The sequence below is a fragment of the Seriola lalandi genome, unplaced genomic scaffold (assembly GCF_002814215.2).
Source record: "Seriola lalandi dorsalis isolate HSWRI2012SDOR001 ecotype SW California unplaced genomic scaffold, Sedor1 jcf7180002054929, whole genome shotgun sequence".
NCBI lineage: Eukaryota > Metazoa > Chordata > Actinopteri > Carangiformes > Carangidae > Seriola > Seriola lalandi.
Window position 1 is genome coordinate 1,331,417 of NW_019525481.1, and position 21,517 is coordinate 1,352,933.

The 21,517-nt window shown below is 41.1% G+C and overlaps 1 protein-coding gene across 1 annotated transcript in view; it reads right to left on the reverse strand.

The window, feature by feature from the left end:
- Positions 1-1,577: 1,577 nt before the first annotated feature.
- Positions 1,578-21,517, reverse strand: part of luzp2 (leucine zipper protein 2) — a 135,527-nt gene continuing 115,587 nt past the window's right edge. The window contains exons 8-12 of the mRNA XM_023393102.2: positions 20,531-20,605; positions 19,659-19,826; positions 10,869-10,973; positions 8,010-8,084; positions 1,578-2,517 (exon numbers count right to left, since the gene is read on the reverse strand). Of these exons, the coding sequence (XP_023248870.1) occupies positions 2,410-2,517; positions 8,010-8,084; positions 10,869-10,973; positions 19,659-19,826; positions 20,531-20,605 (531 nt within the window). The 3' untranslated portion in view covers positions 1,578-2,409. The remainder of the gene's footprint in view (positions 2,518-8,009; positions 8,085-10,868; positions 10,974-19,658; positions 19,827-20,530; positions 20,606-21,517) is intronic.

The following is a 21,517-nucleotide window of genomic DNA, read 5'->3' on the forward strand; positions in this document are numbered from 1 at the left end:
AGCTCGGAGGTTGAATGGCAGCATCTGCACGATCCGCTGTGGGTCTCCAAATCCTGGCGACAGGCCCTTTTGTTTGCTTCTCAGCAAGATTGAGACCCGAGCTGGAGGAGGCTCTTGAACTTGCAAAAAAGATGGATTATGGGCCTCAAAATAGAGCTGTGCACCTGTCGCCTAACATTTTCCAGCATGGACGCTCTTGGATCCAGTGACCGCACCAAATGTCACATGAAGAGGATGCTGAGATCACAAAGCTGCTTAAAGCACTTGCTAACTTTCAAAACCCAAATAGGAGCCACTGAAGTTTTTCACAGACAAAATTGGACTTCAAACATATGAAAGTGATGTCTATCAAAATATATTTTGAGATGGTGACAGTGACAGAACATACTATTGCCATAACATTGATGCACTCTGCAGTGCAGCTGGAGACTGTTGGGTATTTGAAGACACTGGAAAAGAGACTGTATTTTTGTTTTGATGCTGTTTTTCTTCTTTATTTACACACGTAATGTGAATTTGACTGCAGACTGCATTTAAAATGTGTTTGAATTGTGTGTATTCACCTCTGTTTGTTGTCAGGTTTCCTGCAGTTATTCGTCTCCTGATAGATAAATGCACTTTATTGATCCCAAATTGGGAAATTTGTGAATGTCTCCCTGCTGTACACTCATTAAGAGGAGTCATTCAGCTTTGGCATGAGTCTTTTATTCTCTTTTTGCTCAATTTGAAGCCATTTTACTTCACCTCAGTGCCTTCATTTGCGCCTCACAGGGCTAATTTGCATTCACTTTACATTGACTTTATAAAAACTTGGGCCATCTCTGAAATCTGCTTCTGTTCAGCACCTGAGCTCACGGTCAGAGTCATATTTGTGATCATGCTATAGCGTTTGTTGTTTCAGGAAACATCAAGGGTAAAAATGTCCTTGCAATCATTATGTGTTACATCAGTGTGGGTAAATATAGGTTAGTAATTTAGTAATACTTGTTTGTTCACAATTTTAATACATTTTTTTTTATTACTTACCAACTATTTTGATAATTAATAATTTAAGTCAATTTTTAAGCCAAAATCTTGAACATTTGTTTCCAGCTTCTCAGATGTGAGAAGTCATGGCTTTTCCTTGTCTTAGAGGAGAGTAAAGAGAATATCTTTGGACTGTTGTTGGACAAAACAGTTGACATCTGGGATACTGTGATGAGCATTTTTCATATTTTTGTGATGTTTTCTCAGTCAATCTTTAGACCAAAGTTTCCTCAATTGAAGAAATAAAATAAAACCATACAAATAACAGGATCCGTGGTGCAGGTCGCTGAATTTCTAGAGGTACTCGGTAAAAAGACGCTGGATTTGTAAATTGCAAAGACACAAAGGTCAGGCTGTGAAAATTATATGAATAATTACTCTTTTAGAAAATACAAATTTTCCTCTGACCTCATGTGTGTCAGTGGCTCCGTAACTACCTCCTCTGGTCGGGTCGGGACATGTAATTAATATTCAGGAGGTGCGAATCTTGATTTGTCTTTGCACCGTGCAACCTTTTTTTCCCCTCTGTTGATCACAAACATGCTCACTCATTTCTTTCCCACAAATAACCATTTATTCTTCACACATTTACTGAAAATTACAGTTTATTGAAAGGACACAGAAAGGTCAGATAACACAGATACATGTAGCTAGGAGTTACTACTCAGTGCATGGCACATTCTCAGGGAGACGACCCATTGTGAGTCTTTGGCTCTTTGCCTCTGGAGTGTTAAAGGCAGGAAGAGTGCTGAAATATTAAATGTTGAACAGTTGGCCAGCCAACTTGAGCCTCTATATTTCAAAATGTGGAGGAGTAAATTAACCTTGCTACAATGAGTGACAAACAATATTCTAAGTTGGGTAGTAGTAGTAGTAATAATAGTAGTAGGAGTACTTTTTATTTGTCAATTGATTTATACTTATCACAGGATACAGTGTCAGACCTCACCAGTGCAAAGGGATTTTTCTAGAAAGATCACACGATTAGAAAGCAGTGTCCCCACTCAGAATAAAACTCAGATAAGTAAACAACAAATGAACAATCATGAAACAAGTTACCAGTGCCATTGCTACCTTTTTAAAAAGAATTTCTAGAATGCATGCCATTTTACTATGGAGGGTTTTTCAGATGACAGTTTGAAATTTGACAATTCCAGTGTCTCAGCTTCTGCAAACAATGCTGATATGCGTATGTGTAGCTGTGTGTGTGCGTGTGTGTGTGTGTGCGCGTGTGTCTGTGTTTAAAAATGTGTGTTTCTGTGTGTGTGTGTGTCTGTGTTTAAGGGCGCACATGTTTTTTTGTGAGAGTGCGCAAGTGTGTGCTCTTAGAAAGATCCTTCAGGCAACGCAGGAGCTCTGCATTTTGGATGATATGCCGTCCGCTCAGTTGTATTTATGTGGCTTTGTCTTTTTGCTGCTGCCTCCCTCTGCCTCCTCGCTGTCGTCTGAGAGCTTTGTGTTGAATTTTCCAGTCTGCGCTTGGCTCCTTTGCTGTTAGGTTCAGAAGATAAAGATTTATAATGAGCAAGACTGACACCATAATATTCCACAGTAGACACGTGGTGGTCTGTAATCTGAGCAGGAAATGCTCCTAAATATCTGAGATACAAAGGCAGTGGAAAAACACATTGTTGTTATCCCGGTTTTATATTAAAGCTCCTTGTAATAAGCATCAGTTAATGGGTAATAAGACCATTATAAGACGCTTATAACATTATCGTGCATTAATAAGACAGCATAACTGTTAATAATAGCATTAATGACAGTATTGTTTCATTATAAAACATTCATAACCACCTGCTTAGGAACATTAATAAAAACCTTTCACACACACACACACACACACACACACACACACACACACACACACACACACACAATACAATCTTCACCCCTGAATCTTACTTTATATGCACTATGTTACGTCGACTGTCCATTGTGTTTTATGGTTTCCCAGTCACAATGTTGTGTATGTCACTTTCTGTTTGTCGTGTTATTTCACCAATAAAGTGAATAAAAAATGTAAATGGCTGCCACATGTGGCCACAAACAGAACGTTCTGTGAAACATGGCCTCAAACAAAAAAAAACAAAACATAGTGAACTGTTGATAGGTGCAGAATAAAGGATGTATTTATCTTAATAAAGCAAAAATAAAAGCTCCGTAAAGGTTTGAAAATAACATAATAGGTAAGTTTGTTAAACTCAACAAATGTTTTTAATGCTGTTAAGAACAATTATAAGAAACTCAAGAGGCTTTTAGTAACAACAAAACGTATCTACGATGCACTTTTATGTCTTATTAACACATAATAATAATAATAAGCATCTAATAAGGACTTATAAAGGCCCTATTACCTATTACCTGACGTTTACTTCAGGGACCTGAATATAAAGCATAGGGCAGTAATACAGTGATACAGTATCCTGGGGTATTTGAAAAAAAGCAATGTCTGTTTCAAAAGTTTGGACACACTTTTCCATTCACTTGAATGTGAGGAAGCAACTTAATGAGCAACTTAACACGCTGCTTTGGCTTCAACATGTTTTTACAAAATAAAAGAAATGCATTTTGGGTGATGAATATGATGCAACTTTATAATTTTTGACAGATTCTTTGTCAACAAGACGGCAGTACCAAAGGAAAACACCCACTGATGTCATGAATGTTATGAGCATGAGTATATAATAAAGTGACAGTAAATATGTTTATTCAAAGTGGATTGAAATTACCCTTTAAGGCTGAGGCTTAATAGTAAACATTGCCTTGTTTGTTATGATGTTCTATGTTTTTGAAACGGTGACTTTGAAAGACGCAGCGCTTGTGGATTGGGACACAGCTCTAAAGAGTCCCGCTGGTTTTCGTCCCAGCTACAGAGAAAACGAGTCGTACTTGAGAATAAATGTAAATGAACCGCCAGGTAAGATGGAAAAGCAGCAGTTCTGACGGTTTTGAAGACCAACGCTGACAGAAGTCCGTTTCCAGTTCACCGGCACGTTCACACACAACGCAGTTTAAAAGAGTCCAATGTATTTCATTAATGGAACCCAACCGTCTTTGGGATTTTGAATAATTTAAGTCATTTTTTTGGCAATGACATGTTTAAGCACTGTGCACAGGCTCTAGAAACCTATTCCCCAAGCAGAGCATCTGTTTTGTGTTTACCAATGTCACTTTGTCCATGCCTTAAGGCTCGCACATTACTGAGTTACACATTACTCTGCATGGCAGTGGGTTATGGTGCTATCATCTGGCTTGAAGCTAAACGAATGAAAAGAGGCAACGTGCACCTCCACATTTCTCCCCCCTCACTTTGAGGACAGTATGACAGTAAACCCCGAATCTGACCGCACAACTCTGCAGTCAGGTAATCATTAACCACAGAGTACACCTTGAACCTGGGTAAGTACTGCATGTGATTCAGTGACTGAGGCTTGGTACTCAGTGACTTCACCTCCATCTGCAGACAAGACTTCATCTCTCACTTAATGCGCTCCTGCGGCTTCCTGCCAACCACGGTTGCCGCCCACTTTGATCTGGGTTTGGGATTTTCCTCCTCTGTGTGTGTATCTTATTTATCACCAGCAAACACTCCCTTAAACTTCTAATATATATATATATATCAGTCTGATTTAAAACAAATGTAAAATATTTCTTGTATGTTGTCACTGCTGCTGTACACATGCAGCTCTGACTTTATTAAGGTCCATGTTGTCACCATGTTTTTCATACAGACTGTTCGCTGTGCGCTCTTGTCCTACGGTGAGAAAGAAGCAACCCTCTTCTTTCTCCCATTTTATTGTGGTGTCAGTGAATATATTGGTGCATGCCAACTAACTAATTAACTGACTGTGCCACAGCAGGCGGCTGGTGTGCTCCTAAAACAAACGCCATCTATAAGAAACAACATTTTCTTTTTTTTCCTTCTTTTTAATAATTGATGATTTTGAACAAGTGTGTATCTGACTCAGTTGATTTTTCCACAGATTCTCAACGTTTGTGAGTTTTATGTTCCAGCTCTCTCTTTTTTTTTTTTAATGAATTCAGGAATGTCAGAGGAAAAACAATACGGATTCCACTGAGCTTCAGAGACATGCTCTGTTGTTCGAGAATGTCAGGGTTTGCTGAAGTGTTATGAAATTCAATTTTTGACTTAAGAAGAAACAGAAAAAAAAAATCCTTTGAACTCTCTAAGAATCTTAATGATGGACTCAAGCAGGTACACCTGAATAAATGTTTACTGTATATCAAGCGGCAAAAATGAAGCCAAGATGAAAGTGAGAAAAGCTGCAGTTCTTCTAACAACCACTAGAGTCTGGCTCCAACAGTGAGTCAGTCCCCATAGACTCACATGTTAAAATGTCCGAATTTACAGCAGAAATAAACATGTTTACAGCCTGGTACAAAAACTGATTTGTCTTCTAGAGCTAATTTCCTCCTTCATGACACCTGTTTATATAACTCACCTGTTTACATTTTATTAAGGGCTAAAGTTATGGAGAATTGTGGGCGTGGCTTTGCATGACAGGTGGGTGAGCGTATGCTTGTACTGCAGTCTTGACTCAGCACACGTTCCACCGCTTTGAACATTTTTTGGATTAACTAGGAGTTAGGGGGCGGAGTCAAACACTGCCAAGATGGCGACGGTGGGGCAGCTCACTCTGAGCTTCAAAACCGCTCTTCAGACGCCTGTGTTTGACGTCACAGAGGCTGCCTCCACCTTTATTTACAGTCTATGTGTCACACAGGTTGGATTTAATACTGTGGCTTTAAAACTTCCACAGTATATTTCCCAAGCTGGAACGATGTTATTTTCCTCCATGTTGTTGACATTACAGTTAATCCGTCTGAAACCTCCTCTGTGGGTGTGTGGTGCTGGTGTGTCAGTGCTGTCGATGTTCAGGGCACATCGATGAGAGTCTCTTTGTCTGATCAGTCTGCCACAGGACACTGAGTGAATAGACAAGTGCTTATTGTACAATGCATCTCAACAAGAAAGTGCAGATGTTGCTGTGTTTTGCCTTAAACCTTCCTTTGTGTTTGCACAAAACCACAGCAGGTGCACGACCACAAGAACGGCCTTTTCTTCCCCAAGACGTTTGAGCACAGCGGGAGATGCCACTCAGGTTCTCAGTTTCACAAATCGAACATGAGAAAATATAACGAAGGTGGAGTAGTGACAGGAACGGAGGCCACTTTAATGCAGATTGATCCACGGAGACCGGAATGCAAATCATTACTAATCAAATTGTTTACTACACCATGAATGGCAAGTGCTGTGCATGAGGGACACTGGCAGGCAGCAGGAAAAGAGAATTGATTGTGGATTCATTGCTGCAACACAATGTGAAAATTTCCCAATTAATGGGATAAAAACAAAATAAAAGTAAGACTGAAAACACCAACATCAGCCTCACTGAGACCTTAAAAGTCATCTGTTTGTTCATTTTGCTTTTTTTCCAAAAGAAATTTTGATATATGAAAAAAAAAGAAGTGGAACATTAAAGAAATCATCTGCTAAGTTTTAAAAACAAAACACAACTACTGTTAAAATGTACATTGTTCTTTCTATTGTGTTTTTTTCTCGCCTTGCGTCTTGTGTTGATAGAGAACAGCAGGAAATGCCTCTGGGAAACGCCTTTGACTTCAATAACATGTAACGCTTTATGTAGAACAATTTCACTACATTAATTCTTAAGCAGAACACCATTATTTTGTTCTGCTTTGAATCAGTGACACAGTCCACTGTTGTATTACATTAAAAAAAACAGCTATTGTGAGACTCTCTCGCTGAATATCTGGCAAAGTCAAAGTCAAATCTGCCCATTTGTTGGGATCTCTTCTGAAATATTCTTGTATTCTTGTGCAAATAGTGTGTGTGTGTGTGTGTGTGTGTGTGTGTGTGTGTGTCTAAAAATGGATCTCTGCCACTTGGAATGCAAGACAGTTGCTCAGTTACACAGTATTGCACAGCATTGAAATGAGATGCATTGTTTTGCCGTGCCATCTGCCACCGCCAAACAGGTGTGACTCAATTCAATAATATGATGAGGGAGGCAGTTACGCACAGGCTTTGGCAGGGCATTGAATATTGCATAGTATAGGTGATGCTGGCACACTGGATATTAGATTTTAGCAGATTGGTTGCCTTCCTCCCGGAATGTGATGGCGGCGTCGCGTCTCTTCATCACACTGTATCACTTGCTGTGCTTTGTTTGTGCGTCTTTGTTGTCGAAACTTCGCTGCACAGTTGAATCGTTTCGATCTGTTGTTGGTTGTCAGACACCGTTCTCGGTTACTGTACATCAGCATGAATGATGCACTACAGAGGAGCCGCTCTATATTTTTCTATTTGACAACAAATCACATGAAAAGCCAAGTTTTCATATCAAAGACCTCAATCATAAATTACTAAGTTCTACTAACAAGTTTAATATCGCTCGATGTTTTGTGCAATGGAGATCCATCGAAAACGATCAAAAACACAGTTCCTTCATTACCATAACCATGGGCGGTGTGGTTTAATTTGAGTCCTGGATCCACGTCATCAACAGGGTTGTAAATACTCAGTGCACCAATTTAATATGCGGCAGAAAACAGCCCCCCCATCAAACGTATTTATTGACTCATGTTTGTGCCCGGCGGATTTAGAAAATGAAACCACGTACAGAATTTGGGACCTGAAGATTTACATGTTCAGTGTGAACAAATGGGCTCGTGTCACAGACGGGGAGGGACAATCAGAAAGTCTCGAGAGACGGACTAACAGACGCTTAATTTGTTGTTGTCATTGGATTTGCTGACGATAAGAAATCTTCTCTTTTTTACGACTGTTCCCCCAATTAACTGAGCGATCTTTTTCTTGCGGGGCCAAAGAAGAAGAAGAAGAAGAAGAAGAAGAAGAAGAAGAAGAGGAATTCACTGGAGCGTGGAGTGAAATGTTGAACTGTTATTATTTCCATATAAATTAAAGTGATGCTCACCTGCTGCGGCTCCGGCAGCTTTTTACTTTCCGGAGCCGTGTCCTCCGTCTGGTTCTGGAAGCAGTCGCCTCCGGTCTACAGGAGTGAGAGGGGAAAGTGTCTCAGTGCAGTGAAGAGAAAACATGCTGCAAACTTCCCAACTGTGTTTATTCAAAGACAACACGAGATGAGCGCAGCCATATCAGCGACATTAATATACCCTTTTGAATTTCACATAAAAGTTAACAGGCATTTCATTGACCACTTTTACAACCACAGGAGCATCCAATTAACTTTCTCATTTGTTTTATGACAGTAATCAAGAGCAGAATTGATAAATTCAAGATTGATAATTGCGAAAGTAATTTACTTAGCAAGAAAACCCCGAACATTGGTTGCTTCTCATGAAGATTTTTTTTTTTTACAGCACCATGATGAACTGAATTGCCTTCGGTTTTGGAAACACTGATCAAAAAAAAAAAAACCAAGCAATTTCAAGATGTCACCTTGAGCTCTCAGACGTTGTGTCGGGCATTTTTCTGCATTTTCTGGCATTTATTTCAAAAGTAATCAATACTGAAAATAATCAATAGTTGCAGCCCTGCAGGGTGTCGGCTTCTTTTACAGAACTGTTCGTGTGGCTGCAAGCGATGTCAATCATTTCCCTGCTGTGATAAACTCGAAACCGTTTTCAGCCCACGGTAATAACTTTACTTTCTTTTGTGACACTGCTGCAAATTCAGGGCCGAAATATACCAGAGCTTTATACAGGATGAACACGACAAAGTCCATTAATTACTCCTCTCTAATCTTATTAGGTCAATCGTGAATGATTTGTTGGCAGCACCTGCCGCACACAGAGTGTTTGGATGCGTCTAATCACAGGAAGGACGGGTGACGGACGAAGGATGCTTCACGTCACTATGAGACGACACGGAGCCTAATGCGTTTTATATAAAACAAAACATTTCACAGAGTTAAGCATGACCTTTGTGTATGAGAGGCAGAATCATCTGTTACAGAGCACTGAACCTATCACATTTCATTTTTAGACCGGAGCACAGACTGCGAGCTGTACGCACTCATACCAACTGTCTCTCCTCATTTCCTCCCAGCCTGCAGGGAGAGGAGGACAGGGGGAGATGTGCTGGTGTTCGCCAGCAAACACAATATCGGAGTCTCTGTTTCAAATATGTCTCTGTACCAGAATGTTTCTCCTCTTGCTGCAGGATTTTTACAACCCTGCCAAAATTATATAATCAATTACAGGACACCGGCGAACATTGTTTTTGGCACGATTACATTAAGGAGCAATCTCTTTGACACAGTTTCCACAGAGGCTAATTTCCTCTTTGGGTGGCATCCCTCTGTAGTCCCCAGTCTCCTGTGGTCTATCCATTTATATCTGTAATAGTTCTTGATAGTCACTTGTCAGAAATCCTTATGGAGCGTGTTCGCTTCCCCTGTTTTCGTCAAATCCACTTGGTTTTGACAAGGCTGGAGATGCTCGTTCTCCTCAGTAACTGACAGCTCACAGTTGCCTGGATCTCACAGAAGAGCTAGTCTGTTTCTATAAGGTACCAAAGTCCTTCACTAAAAATCTGAATAGGAGAGGTCAGCGATCCCTCTTGCTTTCCTCCCTCAGTAACTGCTTTCAAAGTGTCGCCCTCACATGTTCCCGAGAAGCTCCTGAGTGTCGGGTGATGTTTGCACCGGGCAGGTGCCGCTGTGATTGAAAGGCTCCTCGAAGTGAGTGTGAATATGTAAATTTCATCTTCACTTCAGCTTCACTACGCCATGCAGTTACAGCTGCAACGCATCGCTGGACTCACTGTTAGTGAGATGTAAGGCTGCAACAGACAGACGTTTATATCACGGTGGATGTGTCGGGTTGTTTTGTTGTTTACGTCCATTTTCTCAGGAACGCCACCAGGGATTTCCTTTGAGTTTGCCACAAACGTTCACTCGGACTCAAGGATGAACTGACCAAATTTAGCTGGTCAAAGATCAAAGGTCAAGGTCACCGTGACAACTCCAGGCTCCGTGCGCTGTCACGAACACGGCTTATCTTTCTGGATTTTAGCCTCCATGCTTCATGGACGTGCAGCTTTTTATACCTTGTTACCACGGCTGCAAACATCGATTATTATTGTTACCAAATAATCTGTCGCTTAATTTTCGGATTTAACCAATTCATCAGTTAGTCTTTAAAACATGGAAAACAGCAAAAGAAATTCCTAATTATAAGTTTCCTGTTTCCTTGTGTTTAATGTTTTGTCCGAAAAGATATCTCATGTGCTCTTTTTACTCTGCTGCCTTTAGAAAATGACTTCAACAGCAGATGATCAAAATAGTCAGTTTCACCGAGGCTGTGGGGGAGATCTTTTCACAGTTTGTCTTCAGATTACTTCTTCTGCCTGACCAACAGTCTAAACCTCAAAAATAATCAAGCTAAAATTAAATCAAAAAGATTGAAGCAACACAAGTCTTCACATTTGAAAATCATGAAATGGCAAAAATGACTTGATCATCCAACTTTATGTGGAGTGATTTACCGTTGATTGATAAATAGACCATCGCTTTTAGCACCAGTGAGATTTTAGTCGTGAGGGGAATAACATCTTCAACAAAAATGAAACTATTAAAGTTGAACTAGATAAAAAACTATGAAGTAAAGATTGTATCCTTGAGCTGAAACTTGCAGCAGTTCTTGGATAAAGTTTGCCGGTTAATGAACCTCATGAAGACACTTGGAGTAGCGGTGGCTTGTTTGATTTCTGATGAGGGACCTGAGCATGAATTGAGTGAACAGAAGAACCTCATGGATACGGGCCCTCAGGTCACACAGGCCATTACAGTTTAATTACTCTAAAGGCTCACCTTTTCCATCTGGCACTCTTTAACTCCGCCACTCTCTCTCCTCATTACGCCAGTGTTCATGGGTGATTTACTGGCTGTGACAATTCTCTGAACTCGAGAGATATCCTGTTGGAAAAAAAAAAAAAAAAGAGAGAGAGAACATTTCAAATTGGGGTTAAAAATAAAAAGCATAAATGGCTTGTTGATGCAGCTGTGGCCCTGGGGTTCTCGAAAAGTAAACAGTTCTGACTCAAAGGTTCATAACTGTTTAATTTATACTACATTTAAACTAATTCAGCTTATTTATTTGTAGTGAATAAATTATGGTTGGAATGACTATTTCATAACAGGCAGCAGGAAGGGCGAAAGGAATGGAGTGCTACAAACTAAAAAGAGAATTATTGAAATACTAGGCTTGAAGGTGAGCCTACTAATATTCAACCGTCACGTATTCAGCACTGAGATCAAAACCTTCCTTAGTATTAATATCTCTGCACAAATAGTTTCAGTTTGAACTAGTGCAGGTCAAAGCGAGACTCGTCGTCCGCACCACCACACCCGATGTTTCTTTTACAAAGTAAAACAGTTCTCATCTAATACTAGCAAATACTGTGATTATCCATGTATGTTTGGTCAGTTATGCTAGCAGCTGCATGAGGCTGCAACTTCAGTTCTTTAAGCTAAATGCTAACATGCGCACAAAGACAATGCTGATGTCTTCTTAGTTTACCCTGCTAACATGCTAACATGCTAACATGCAAGTGGGCCGACAAATCATTTGGAAATCAGTACAATTTAGTGAAAAGATGTAATTGCAAAATATATATACATACATATACATATATTAATAATGTTTTTAAATGAAACGATCGTCATAAATATTTAAAAACTGTTTCTTTTCTTCTCGTGTTTCAGGCCTATCACTATGTTGTCGCTGGCTGGACCACATCGTCTCCCTGGATCACATCCAGGGCAAAAACTGGAATATCAAACTGGATAGCTGTTTAGCAACAGGAAGAATTAAAATGAAAGAGAGTCAGGAGACAGGTGGTGAATCGAGAGGTGATCGCTCCCCCGTCAAACAAAGAAAATTTGAAATGTGCATCCCTTATCATTAAAATAAAAAGTGCTCTGAGAACATGTTATTTGGCCTCTGTGCTGTAATGCGGTCGGATGTGGGCTGAAGTGGGCCGAAGGTCGTTGATTGCATTGCTGGCTCATAACAGAAAACACAAAGTACAGCTGAGGCTGATGGGACTGTCATTAGTTCTGCAGGTATTTGGCCACAAACCACAATAATGGATAATAATTGTTTTCTCCTCATGAAGGCGTTAGATGGAAAGTCAGGGGTTAACCAAAGTGACGACAACTCTTCCCACAGGGGAACATGAACACGCCTACAAAGTTTCCTGGCACTCCGAACCGGTAGTTGTTGACTCAGACCAGTGTTTCCATCCAGAGAGCCGGACTGGGAACATCCTTAAAAATGTACATGACGTGTCTCCAAAGCTGTTTTGTCACCAGGTTATGAGACAATGATATTTATAATATTGGGCATTAACCTTTCCAATATGGCTGAAAGTGGAAATTAAAAGTTGAAGAGCATCCAGATCCCCGTCATCTTTTGTTTAGCGTTGCTCTGCTCTGATTTTGGCTTGAAATAAATTGGAAATGTACAGCCGAGCTCCAGCTGACGAGGAGGTCCCAGGCTGATGTCTGTATAAACGAACACAGATCTGCTCCGAGTCAAAAGTAATTCCAGCAGCAGCACATGATGGACAACGATGTTTCGGTGAAGCGACCCACTGCAAAAACAGTAAAAAAAAAAAAGAACGAAAAAAAAAGCAATGTGGAGATAGTGGGAGGAGAACAAGATGGACAGTCTGAGATGAAAAAGGTTCTCTCTGGAGTTGGAAGAGCTAATCTATATCACTACCACCTGAAATGATGTTCGTATGAAAAAACATGACTCCGGGAGGGTTGATGTGCTTAGAACCAGTGGTGTAAGAAATGCTCTACGCTACAGCCCAAAAAGTAGTAAATAAAAACTATAGATTTCATCACTGGCACAAAACAGAAGACATCATTGGAATACTGATGAGTAACGGCACAGCTGTATTGAACCTAACCGGACACTCACCATTCCTCGCAGGAAAGTGGCTTCTGTCCTCAAACAGCCCCGAGTATAAATAGATCCGTGTTTCTCATTATCTCAAATAAACTGGTAATGTGGTTTAAAAAAAAAAAAAAAACGCCAGAGCCTGCATAATATTTCCGAGCACTTCTGAGTCATTTCTCTGCGCTTGCTGGCAGTGAGATACAATCTCTCCGACTATGTTTATTTCAAAGCGTGACTTCATCAGAAATGACCATGGTAAAAGGGCTGGGTCACGGCTGTAATCAGACTTTTCTAATTATATTAGAAATGTAGAACCCGGTTGCTGTGCTGTCTTCATACACAGTAGTTGAGGCTGTTATTTGCAGATCTTGTCATGTCTTTATGTGAGTGGGCTTCACTGATAAACTGCACTGCATTAGCTTCTCCACACACGGACACGTACCGTACCGTATTCTTCGCCGGCACACTCTCTGACAGTTCCCTGAATCCGCCGCCTCTAAGCCGCACACAGTGTGGCGGAGCATGTTCTGCTTGACCCTCTCAAACAGGAAATGTTGACATTACTTAGAGCCAGCTCAAGCTTTCAGCCACAATGAGGTGCAAACCGCTCACAGCTCCAGCGACAGGCGACTCGTAAAGTCGGCCGCTTGTACTTGGAACAAAACCTGTGCGGGCGAACTGCGGCGCTGATCTGTCGGCCCGTGGCTCACGTCCCGGTTCAGACAAAGATTCAGCGACAGAAAAAGCCGACCTGTCATCTGACGTGTGTTCTGATGTATCTCCACGTTTCCACGCAACAATCACATGTTTTCCTTTTACTAAGCACCTATTACATGGACAGCCTGTTTCACTACAAATACTTCAAATTCTACTCATTTACTTTGAAACTGTCATAGATACTTTAAATAGAAAAACTAAGAGTACTCGCTTCTTTTAACGGACATGTTACTCTGACGTCAGATTGTTACGACGGATGCATTTTACTGTTGTAGCTGCTCAAAGTGGAGCTGGTTTTATCCACTTTATTTACAGTTCAGTCGAGCGGCTTCCATCAAAAGGTCACAGGAGGAATCTGCGGGTCGTTTGACGATCAATGGGAGAGGAGAGAAAAAGAAACAAAAGCTCTGGTTCAAATTTATATAAATTTTTGGGACTTTTTCTCTAATCTTTGTGAATTATTGGATAATGTTACTCTCCAGGCCTTAAGCAATTATTCAAATGAAACCATGTGAGAAGCTCAGAGGGAGGATGTCTTTTTGGTTGCTAACGACTCAGGACAGGAACCACTGGATTAATATATTACAGTTTACTGTATTTTAAAGAGCTGTTTAAACACACAAAGTAAATACCTCAGATGTGTACTGAGGAACGTTACTCGAGTAAATGTACTTAGTTACATTGCACCGCTGCACAAAAGTAATATATATTTTTCCATCGAGCAACAAACAGGAAACAAATTAGAGCAGATTTTTCCTCCAGCAGATATTTGTGTGCTGCAGCCGGGCCTGTGCACGAGGCTGGAGTGCAGCTCCTTCCTTAACTGGGTCAAAAGTGGTCTCTGGTGAGCACAAAGCAAGATGGTTTCAAGATGAACACAAGCAGCCGTAACCTGTCACTGTCAAACCCCATTCTTGCTTTGTCGTCTGAAGCTACATCTTTTTAGGCAGGTTCAGTGGAAGTGACTTTACTCGGGGAAGTGACCAAAAGCATGAAGTGTTCGCTTTTGGGGGAGCGAACGTTTCATGCATTATTTCCTAACTTTTGTCAGCATCCGTCAGAATCGGCAGAACTTTGCAGAGCAGCAGTGAAAAGAAGGAGGAAGCATTGAACATGCTGTTTTGTCTCCAGAGGGGCAGTGAAACTCCATAAAGTTGCTAAAACCGCGAACATTCATCATCGGGAGTGTTTTGTTTAATTGCAGACACCATTTACAAAGAAAATGTGATATAATCTAATGGCTTTCACTTCTGAAAATATATATTCTTTTTCTTATCTGAAACCCTTCATGTCTCCTGCAACTGACAGACTGTGAAAGATTAATATCTAAGTATAATTAAATTAAAAAAAGAAGGAGATTTATTAGAAGCCACTACTTCAGTGGACTTCTTGGTAAGGTTTCTGACATTTGCTGCATAATGCAAATGTTATTCTACCATCTACCAACTGATAAATGTCTGCAAGCTACTTATTTTATTTATTTATTTTTTGCCCTGTCAACCACCTACTGGCTCCTCCTCGTGTAGCAGAGATGAATTTCCCGTCGATTTACATGGACAAGGAAACAATCATAAAAGTAAACAGTAAATGCTGAGAGCAGGGCTATGAAACGCCTGATTTCTCCTCCGGCACAGAGCACCGAGCATCTAAGACATCATCTCCCATTACTTTGATGAAAATTGCATGCTATCGGACCACAAGAATTGGCTCTCTCTCTCCGAGACTGTTAAATATGAAGCAACTTCCACTCCAATCTTGCTGATCTCTGCATCCTCAGACTAATGAATCTTTCACCAGCAAGAACTGTGTGTGTGTGTGTGTGTGTGTGTGTGTGTGTGTGTGTGAGAGAGTGAGAGAGAGAGAGAGAGAGAGAGAGGGCCACGGTCTGGGAGAGTCTTATCTGTGGCGTCAACCAGAGCTTAAGGCCCATTATGTTAACTCCAACTACGAGCGTGAATCTCAAAGTGGTGTCAGTGAGTACTTGAACAAACATCCTGCACTTACCCACTTTGGATTTAAAAAAACAAAAAAAACACAGAGCAGATTTTAGTCTAAGTGAGCTCATGAAACTCAAATGTATGTTTTATCATTTTATCACCCTCTGAGTGGATAAAGACTTGCTCCATATGTTAAAAGCTTTGGAGCATTTTTAGTTTTTTCTTCCTTTCTTTCTTCATGGGCGGCAGCTCTATTACACCCAGCTATGTGCAAAAATAATTGCCTTTTGATCAGCAACAATAATTAGCATGAGATTAGCCGTGCGTTTTTTTCAGATATATTAGCATGTCTAACTAAATGCTTTCAGCTACAATTCACTTACACTAATATGTCAAGTTCAAAACTACACAACAGGAACTAAGATAAAGGATGTAATAACTCTACTGAGCTCTTTCATGCTCTTAATGAGCATAATGAGGAACACCAGGCGGCCATCATAGAGCTAACTTCTTGACATCTGCCTCTGCGTCAGTGGACTGTTTCCCAACTTCTCTGCTGTGCACAATAACTGTTATTGTGTGTGTGTTTTTAACGACTTAACTTGAGATCAATTTGTCAGTGATTTAAATGAGATCTGACCCACCTCCGCACGCACAGGCCGAGCGGACAGATGGGAGCGCCGCAGTAATCTTTACAGTGAGGGCGCGCTCAGATTTATCAGACGGCCCCGTCAAAGTGAACAGCGCCTACAGGAAATAATGGAGCTAGCAACTGCTCACAAGTGGAGAGTGCTGCTATTTGTATGCTAATGAAGTGGGAAGCAATAACTTCATTAGCATAAAAAAAAAAAAAAGTCATCCCACACCCATCTTGAGTTCACTCGTCCTTTCTTTTGTGAGATGCTCATTTTGCCAATGTGCTTGGATTTATTCGGCTCACAGTATCGCCGGGAAAATGACAAAGAAGAAAAACACTTCTAATGGGATCATCCTGTTTTCGCTGCAAACACCAACAGGAGTTTAAATGTAGACAGAAAACGTCAATTACAGAATTTTGTTTTGATGCCGCAGCGGAGGGACGGCGGTGACACCGGTGGCGACGGCGGTGCTGAGAGCGTGATGGGAAATAAATAAAAAAAAAGTAAAAATAAAATAAATAAAATAAAACGTAAGTGGCATGTCAAATGTTTCAGGCTCACCCACGACACAGACGCAGAGTAAACTGTGACTGCTTCGAGGAGCGAGAAAGCCTCTTAAAGACAGAAGCGCTCCCCGGGATCGGGGCAGATGAGGCACAGTGGCGTGCTGTGGCCGGCTTGATGATTTCCAAAGTGACTGCAGCGACTTGCTTCTCACAAATCACAACGAACACGATCTCTGATTGAGGTTGACATGACTGCTTGTTGGAGGGAAAAATAACCGTAGGTGCTATGAAGAATATTTTCAAGAAACAAAAGTGATGTGTGTGTATGTGTGTGTATATATATATATATACGTGTATATTCTGCTGGATTTCTGCAGCTCTGCTTTTTTTTTTTTTTTTTACAGTCTTCAGAGTAACAGGAGAACTTGTAGAAATGTTGTTTTGATTCAGACAGTATTGCTTTTTTTAATAAAGAAAAAGGTATTGACTAGGTAACACCTTGACACTTGACATTAGTTTTCAAATGTCAACTTGCTTCACTAGCAAAACAAAAAGTGATATCTACAGTGAAGGCATAATCCTGTTCTTTACAATGAATCCTCTCGGCAGTCGCCCTTCTTCTTCTTCTTCTTCTTCTTTTTTAACTCCTAAAAAGGGATTAAATCCTGAGCTCTTAGTTGAGTCTACTGTGACCTTGACTTTGAGAGGCTCCAAACAAAGACTGTGTCACACTGAATTAATAATTTCATAGAGAACAAATGTAAGTCTAACATACCAAAACTCCCATAATGCCCTAAAGTAATTGGGCTTTACTTTCAAAGCTACAGTGCCATGAAATATAAAGACTGACATAAATTACTTAGACTGCTGCTTGATTTAGACATGTTATTATTCTGAGCAACCTCTGGAATTGTATTTGCCCAACTGTTATATTTGGTAGTAATTATTTCCTGGGCTATTTCTCTCTTGAGAGTGATACTCAGGGCATCAGACTGACAAATAGCCACTTGAAAAGGAGGTAATAATCGGCTAACACTTAAATTCATATCGCAGACAGTGCATTATGTGCGCTCTGATGTGCGGTGAGGTGAATATCTTGGCACTGAGTTATATTCCATGATGTCACCAAGCTGGGAGTTACAGTGTGAAATGAATTTCAATTTGAAAGTGTTTACACAGAGACAAGGGGGGGGGGGCAACAAAACACAGTAGCCTGCTTTATCTTATCTGGAGAGTCAGTAGGAAAATTATACTCCACCATTACAGAGGCAAATCCCAAATCCAACGTGCTTTCCATTTTCTCCTCGCAAAACAAACTTATCTCGTTTTCATCCTAAGACAGCGTAACTGCAGTCTTTAAGCCGGGGTCACTGCCAACCGAACTGACCAGATACGGCACGAGACAAACACTCTTTTTAAACTGCAAACACTTGGACGAGTCGGGGCTGTAATAAGTGCAGCTCTTATTAATAAGATTAATAAGGCCTGCACTCTATTTAGCTCTGGCTGTTCCAGGGCACTCGTGTTTTTGCATGCCGGCGCTTTGACACGGCCCGACTGATACACTTAAAGGGAGCAGAGACACTGTTAATGGTGTTAATTATACCTGAGCTTCCCCTGCTTTGAAAAGTCAAAATGTCCGCTGTGAAAAAAAAGGCCCATTGGTCATGCTTGTGATAACAGCAAAGGGCAGCGGAAACGTTTTGCATTCAGCGTGCATTTTTAATTCAAGGCCACAGTGAATGAAGCTGCCTTGGAAAAAATATTAATGTCCCGACGCTGCAATCAGACGTGATTACCACAGAGGCAAGTATGGCACAGAGTGTTGCTCTATAATAATCGCAACAATGAAGGATATATATATATATATATATATATGTGTGTGTGTATATACAGACGGGCGACGAATTAAAAGAAGAACCTAAATAATAACAGGATGACATTGTCGCCCATCCACGGAGCAGGAGGAGCCACTGAAGGGTTTGATGAGTATGAAGATGATTGCTGTGACCTCCACAGTCGGCAAGATCTCTCAACACAACCCAACACCTATGACAGATCTGGGAGCGATGTGTTAAGACAGCGCTCTCCACCACCGCCACCGCCATCATCATCAAAACGTCGATTGAGAGTCCGGAGACTTGGAGAATCCAACGCCGAGGATTCACGAAGCGTCCTCGCTCCGCGGCCCGACGTCGCACTGAGACACTTTACGCGGCTTTTTCCCTTTAATTTGTCTGTAAGTCGAGACTTTAACTCAGTTCATACGGGACGACAGAGCAAAAGTCCAAACTGACCTACAGGCGAGTCGTCAGGAGAATTATCAACCAAGTAATCTGTGTTTACAATAATGTTTGTTATTTTTCTATTTTTCAACCTCAAAATTAACAAAGTGGTAAAAAAATAAAAATATCTAAATGTAATTAAAACTTGGACTAATTTTTCTTAGGTCTTAGAAAATGCAGCCTAATGGACTTTTGATTAGAAGAAACGAGGGTTGCATCACTTGGTGATTTATTTACTCAACTTCCAAAGATCTGCTCGGCAACATGTCTGCGCTTCCAGGAGACAGAAGAAGAAATGAGAATTTAAGTATTTCTAAAGTGTCTAAAGTATTTTCAAGGTCTATTTATTTCAGGATGAACAACATAAACTCCTCACACTGTATGAATGTTTATCTTTGACATTTCTGCAGAGCACATATTGAGTCTCAGAGTTAGACACACTGTTAGTTCAGAGACAGCAGGACCTCATCTGCAGCAGATATATGCTAGACTGAGCGTGTCACTCGCCCCGTTCATTAAATATAAAGAGGTTAGACTTTTTTACAACACCCGCGCCCTTCCTCTGGATAAACATTAAATCAGACGGAACGGCGCTGAACACCGACTTACCTTGGCGTGTGGCTGCTGAAAGGTGACTCTGGAGCTGTTGATGAGCGATGAGTATCTGAACAAGTGGCTGGGGGAAGTGGGGAATCTGTGGCTGCTGCTGGGCTGGTTGTGCAGGACAGCTGAGAAGCAGATGTGAACTGTGTCCTTCAGCGCCTTCAGCTGGGACTCCTGTCCCCAAACAAGATTACACACACACACACACACACACACACACACACACACACACACACACACACACATACACACAAAGACGTGCAGCAGAACCCACCAGGGGAATAAAAAGAAGAAAGAGCGTTTAAAAGATCATTTACCTTTAATCAATAATAATAATCGGCAGAATGATTGGTTAAATAGTTTTACAGCAGCTACTACCTGTTTCTCTAATCAGCACTTTTCTCCCCATTCATTTTTAACCCGTCTACCCCCCCCCACTGACAGTATGTCAATAACAACATATAAAAACAACATGATAGCCCATAAATTAAAGCTGCTGCACGTGTTCAACCCGCTGAAGCTAAACGTTTAGAGAAACACGTCCTCCGTAACGACGGTTTCCTCATCACTGAGGATGATACAGATATTGATAATTACTTTTACACTTAACCTCCCTCCTTTAAATTCCGCCCTCTGAAACGGGGATTTACGCTCTTCACACACTTTGTTCGACTAAATAATTTACATGTCATTTCTTTATTCACCGTTTGGTGTTGCAGGGTTTAAATGGGTCAGAGGAGAAGGGGGGGGGGGGGGGGGGGGGATTAGCTAAAAGTTAAACTACCGACTGTACAAATAAAGAAACGTTACGAAAGCATCATAACGACAGGACAAAAATAAAATCATTCAAATTCATTGGTGATTATTTTTTTATTCACCTTATCCAGAGCGGTCTTCTCCAGCTCCTCCTTGGCTATAGTTAACTTGTGCTCCAGGTCCATCAGCTGCTGCCCCTGCAGAAACACAGGACTTCTTTAAAAATCAGCTGAACCCTCTTTGTTCCGTGCAAACAAAAGCATTTCCTCATCCCCCAGCAATAAAAAATCTGTATTATGACACACGCTTACGCGCACTGATCGTGCACTAAAACCCACGCACGTGATATACGCTTTCAGCGCTCAGTAAAGTGGCTCGTGTGTTTAAACAGGAAAGCTCTGGGATCTCACAAACCTCCACCATCACAGTCTCAGTTTGGGTTTTGTGGCTAAAACGCTTCGGTAAGTGACACCTGTGGCCTCCTTCACGGGACACAGAGAAGTGCAGACAGTCACAATAAGCACAAGTTCATTTAAAGCCACATTGAATCAAAGACAGAAGTTATAGGAGCAGAACCCCTGAAAGCATCAAACCCCTTAATGAGTATCACTGCTGGAGTTTAATCCCTGAACACAAAAGGCCTTTTTTTTCTTTCAGTAAATGAGCCAAAAACTCCATACGAGGATCAACAGAACTCCCTGCGAGAACTCTTCTTCTTCCTCTTATAGATAAATTCATCATCAAGAAGAAAAGAGAACTCTGCACCGGGATAATCCGCACCAAGCCTCTGCAGGACGCTCGCTTGATGGACTGGGAGCCGTGAACTTTTATTGGGGCGTCTTTTCCTGGCCTCTCAAAAATGATGAAGTGCACGGACTTAAATTCTGAAGCACCCAAGGTCAACGGCGACAACAATCTCTGCAAGTTTCAGAGATGGGCGCTGAGGCTGTTGCTCGGTTACTTCTCTAGACTTATGTTGCACCTCGGGCCAGTTTTTTTTTTTGGGACACTTGGCACGTTCGCCAGGTTTCATCACATCTTCGCCGTGAATCCTGCCAGCAGAGCGGTAATTCTGATGAACACGACTGTCACTTGTACCTCTCACCGGG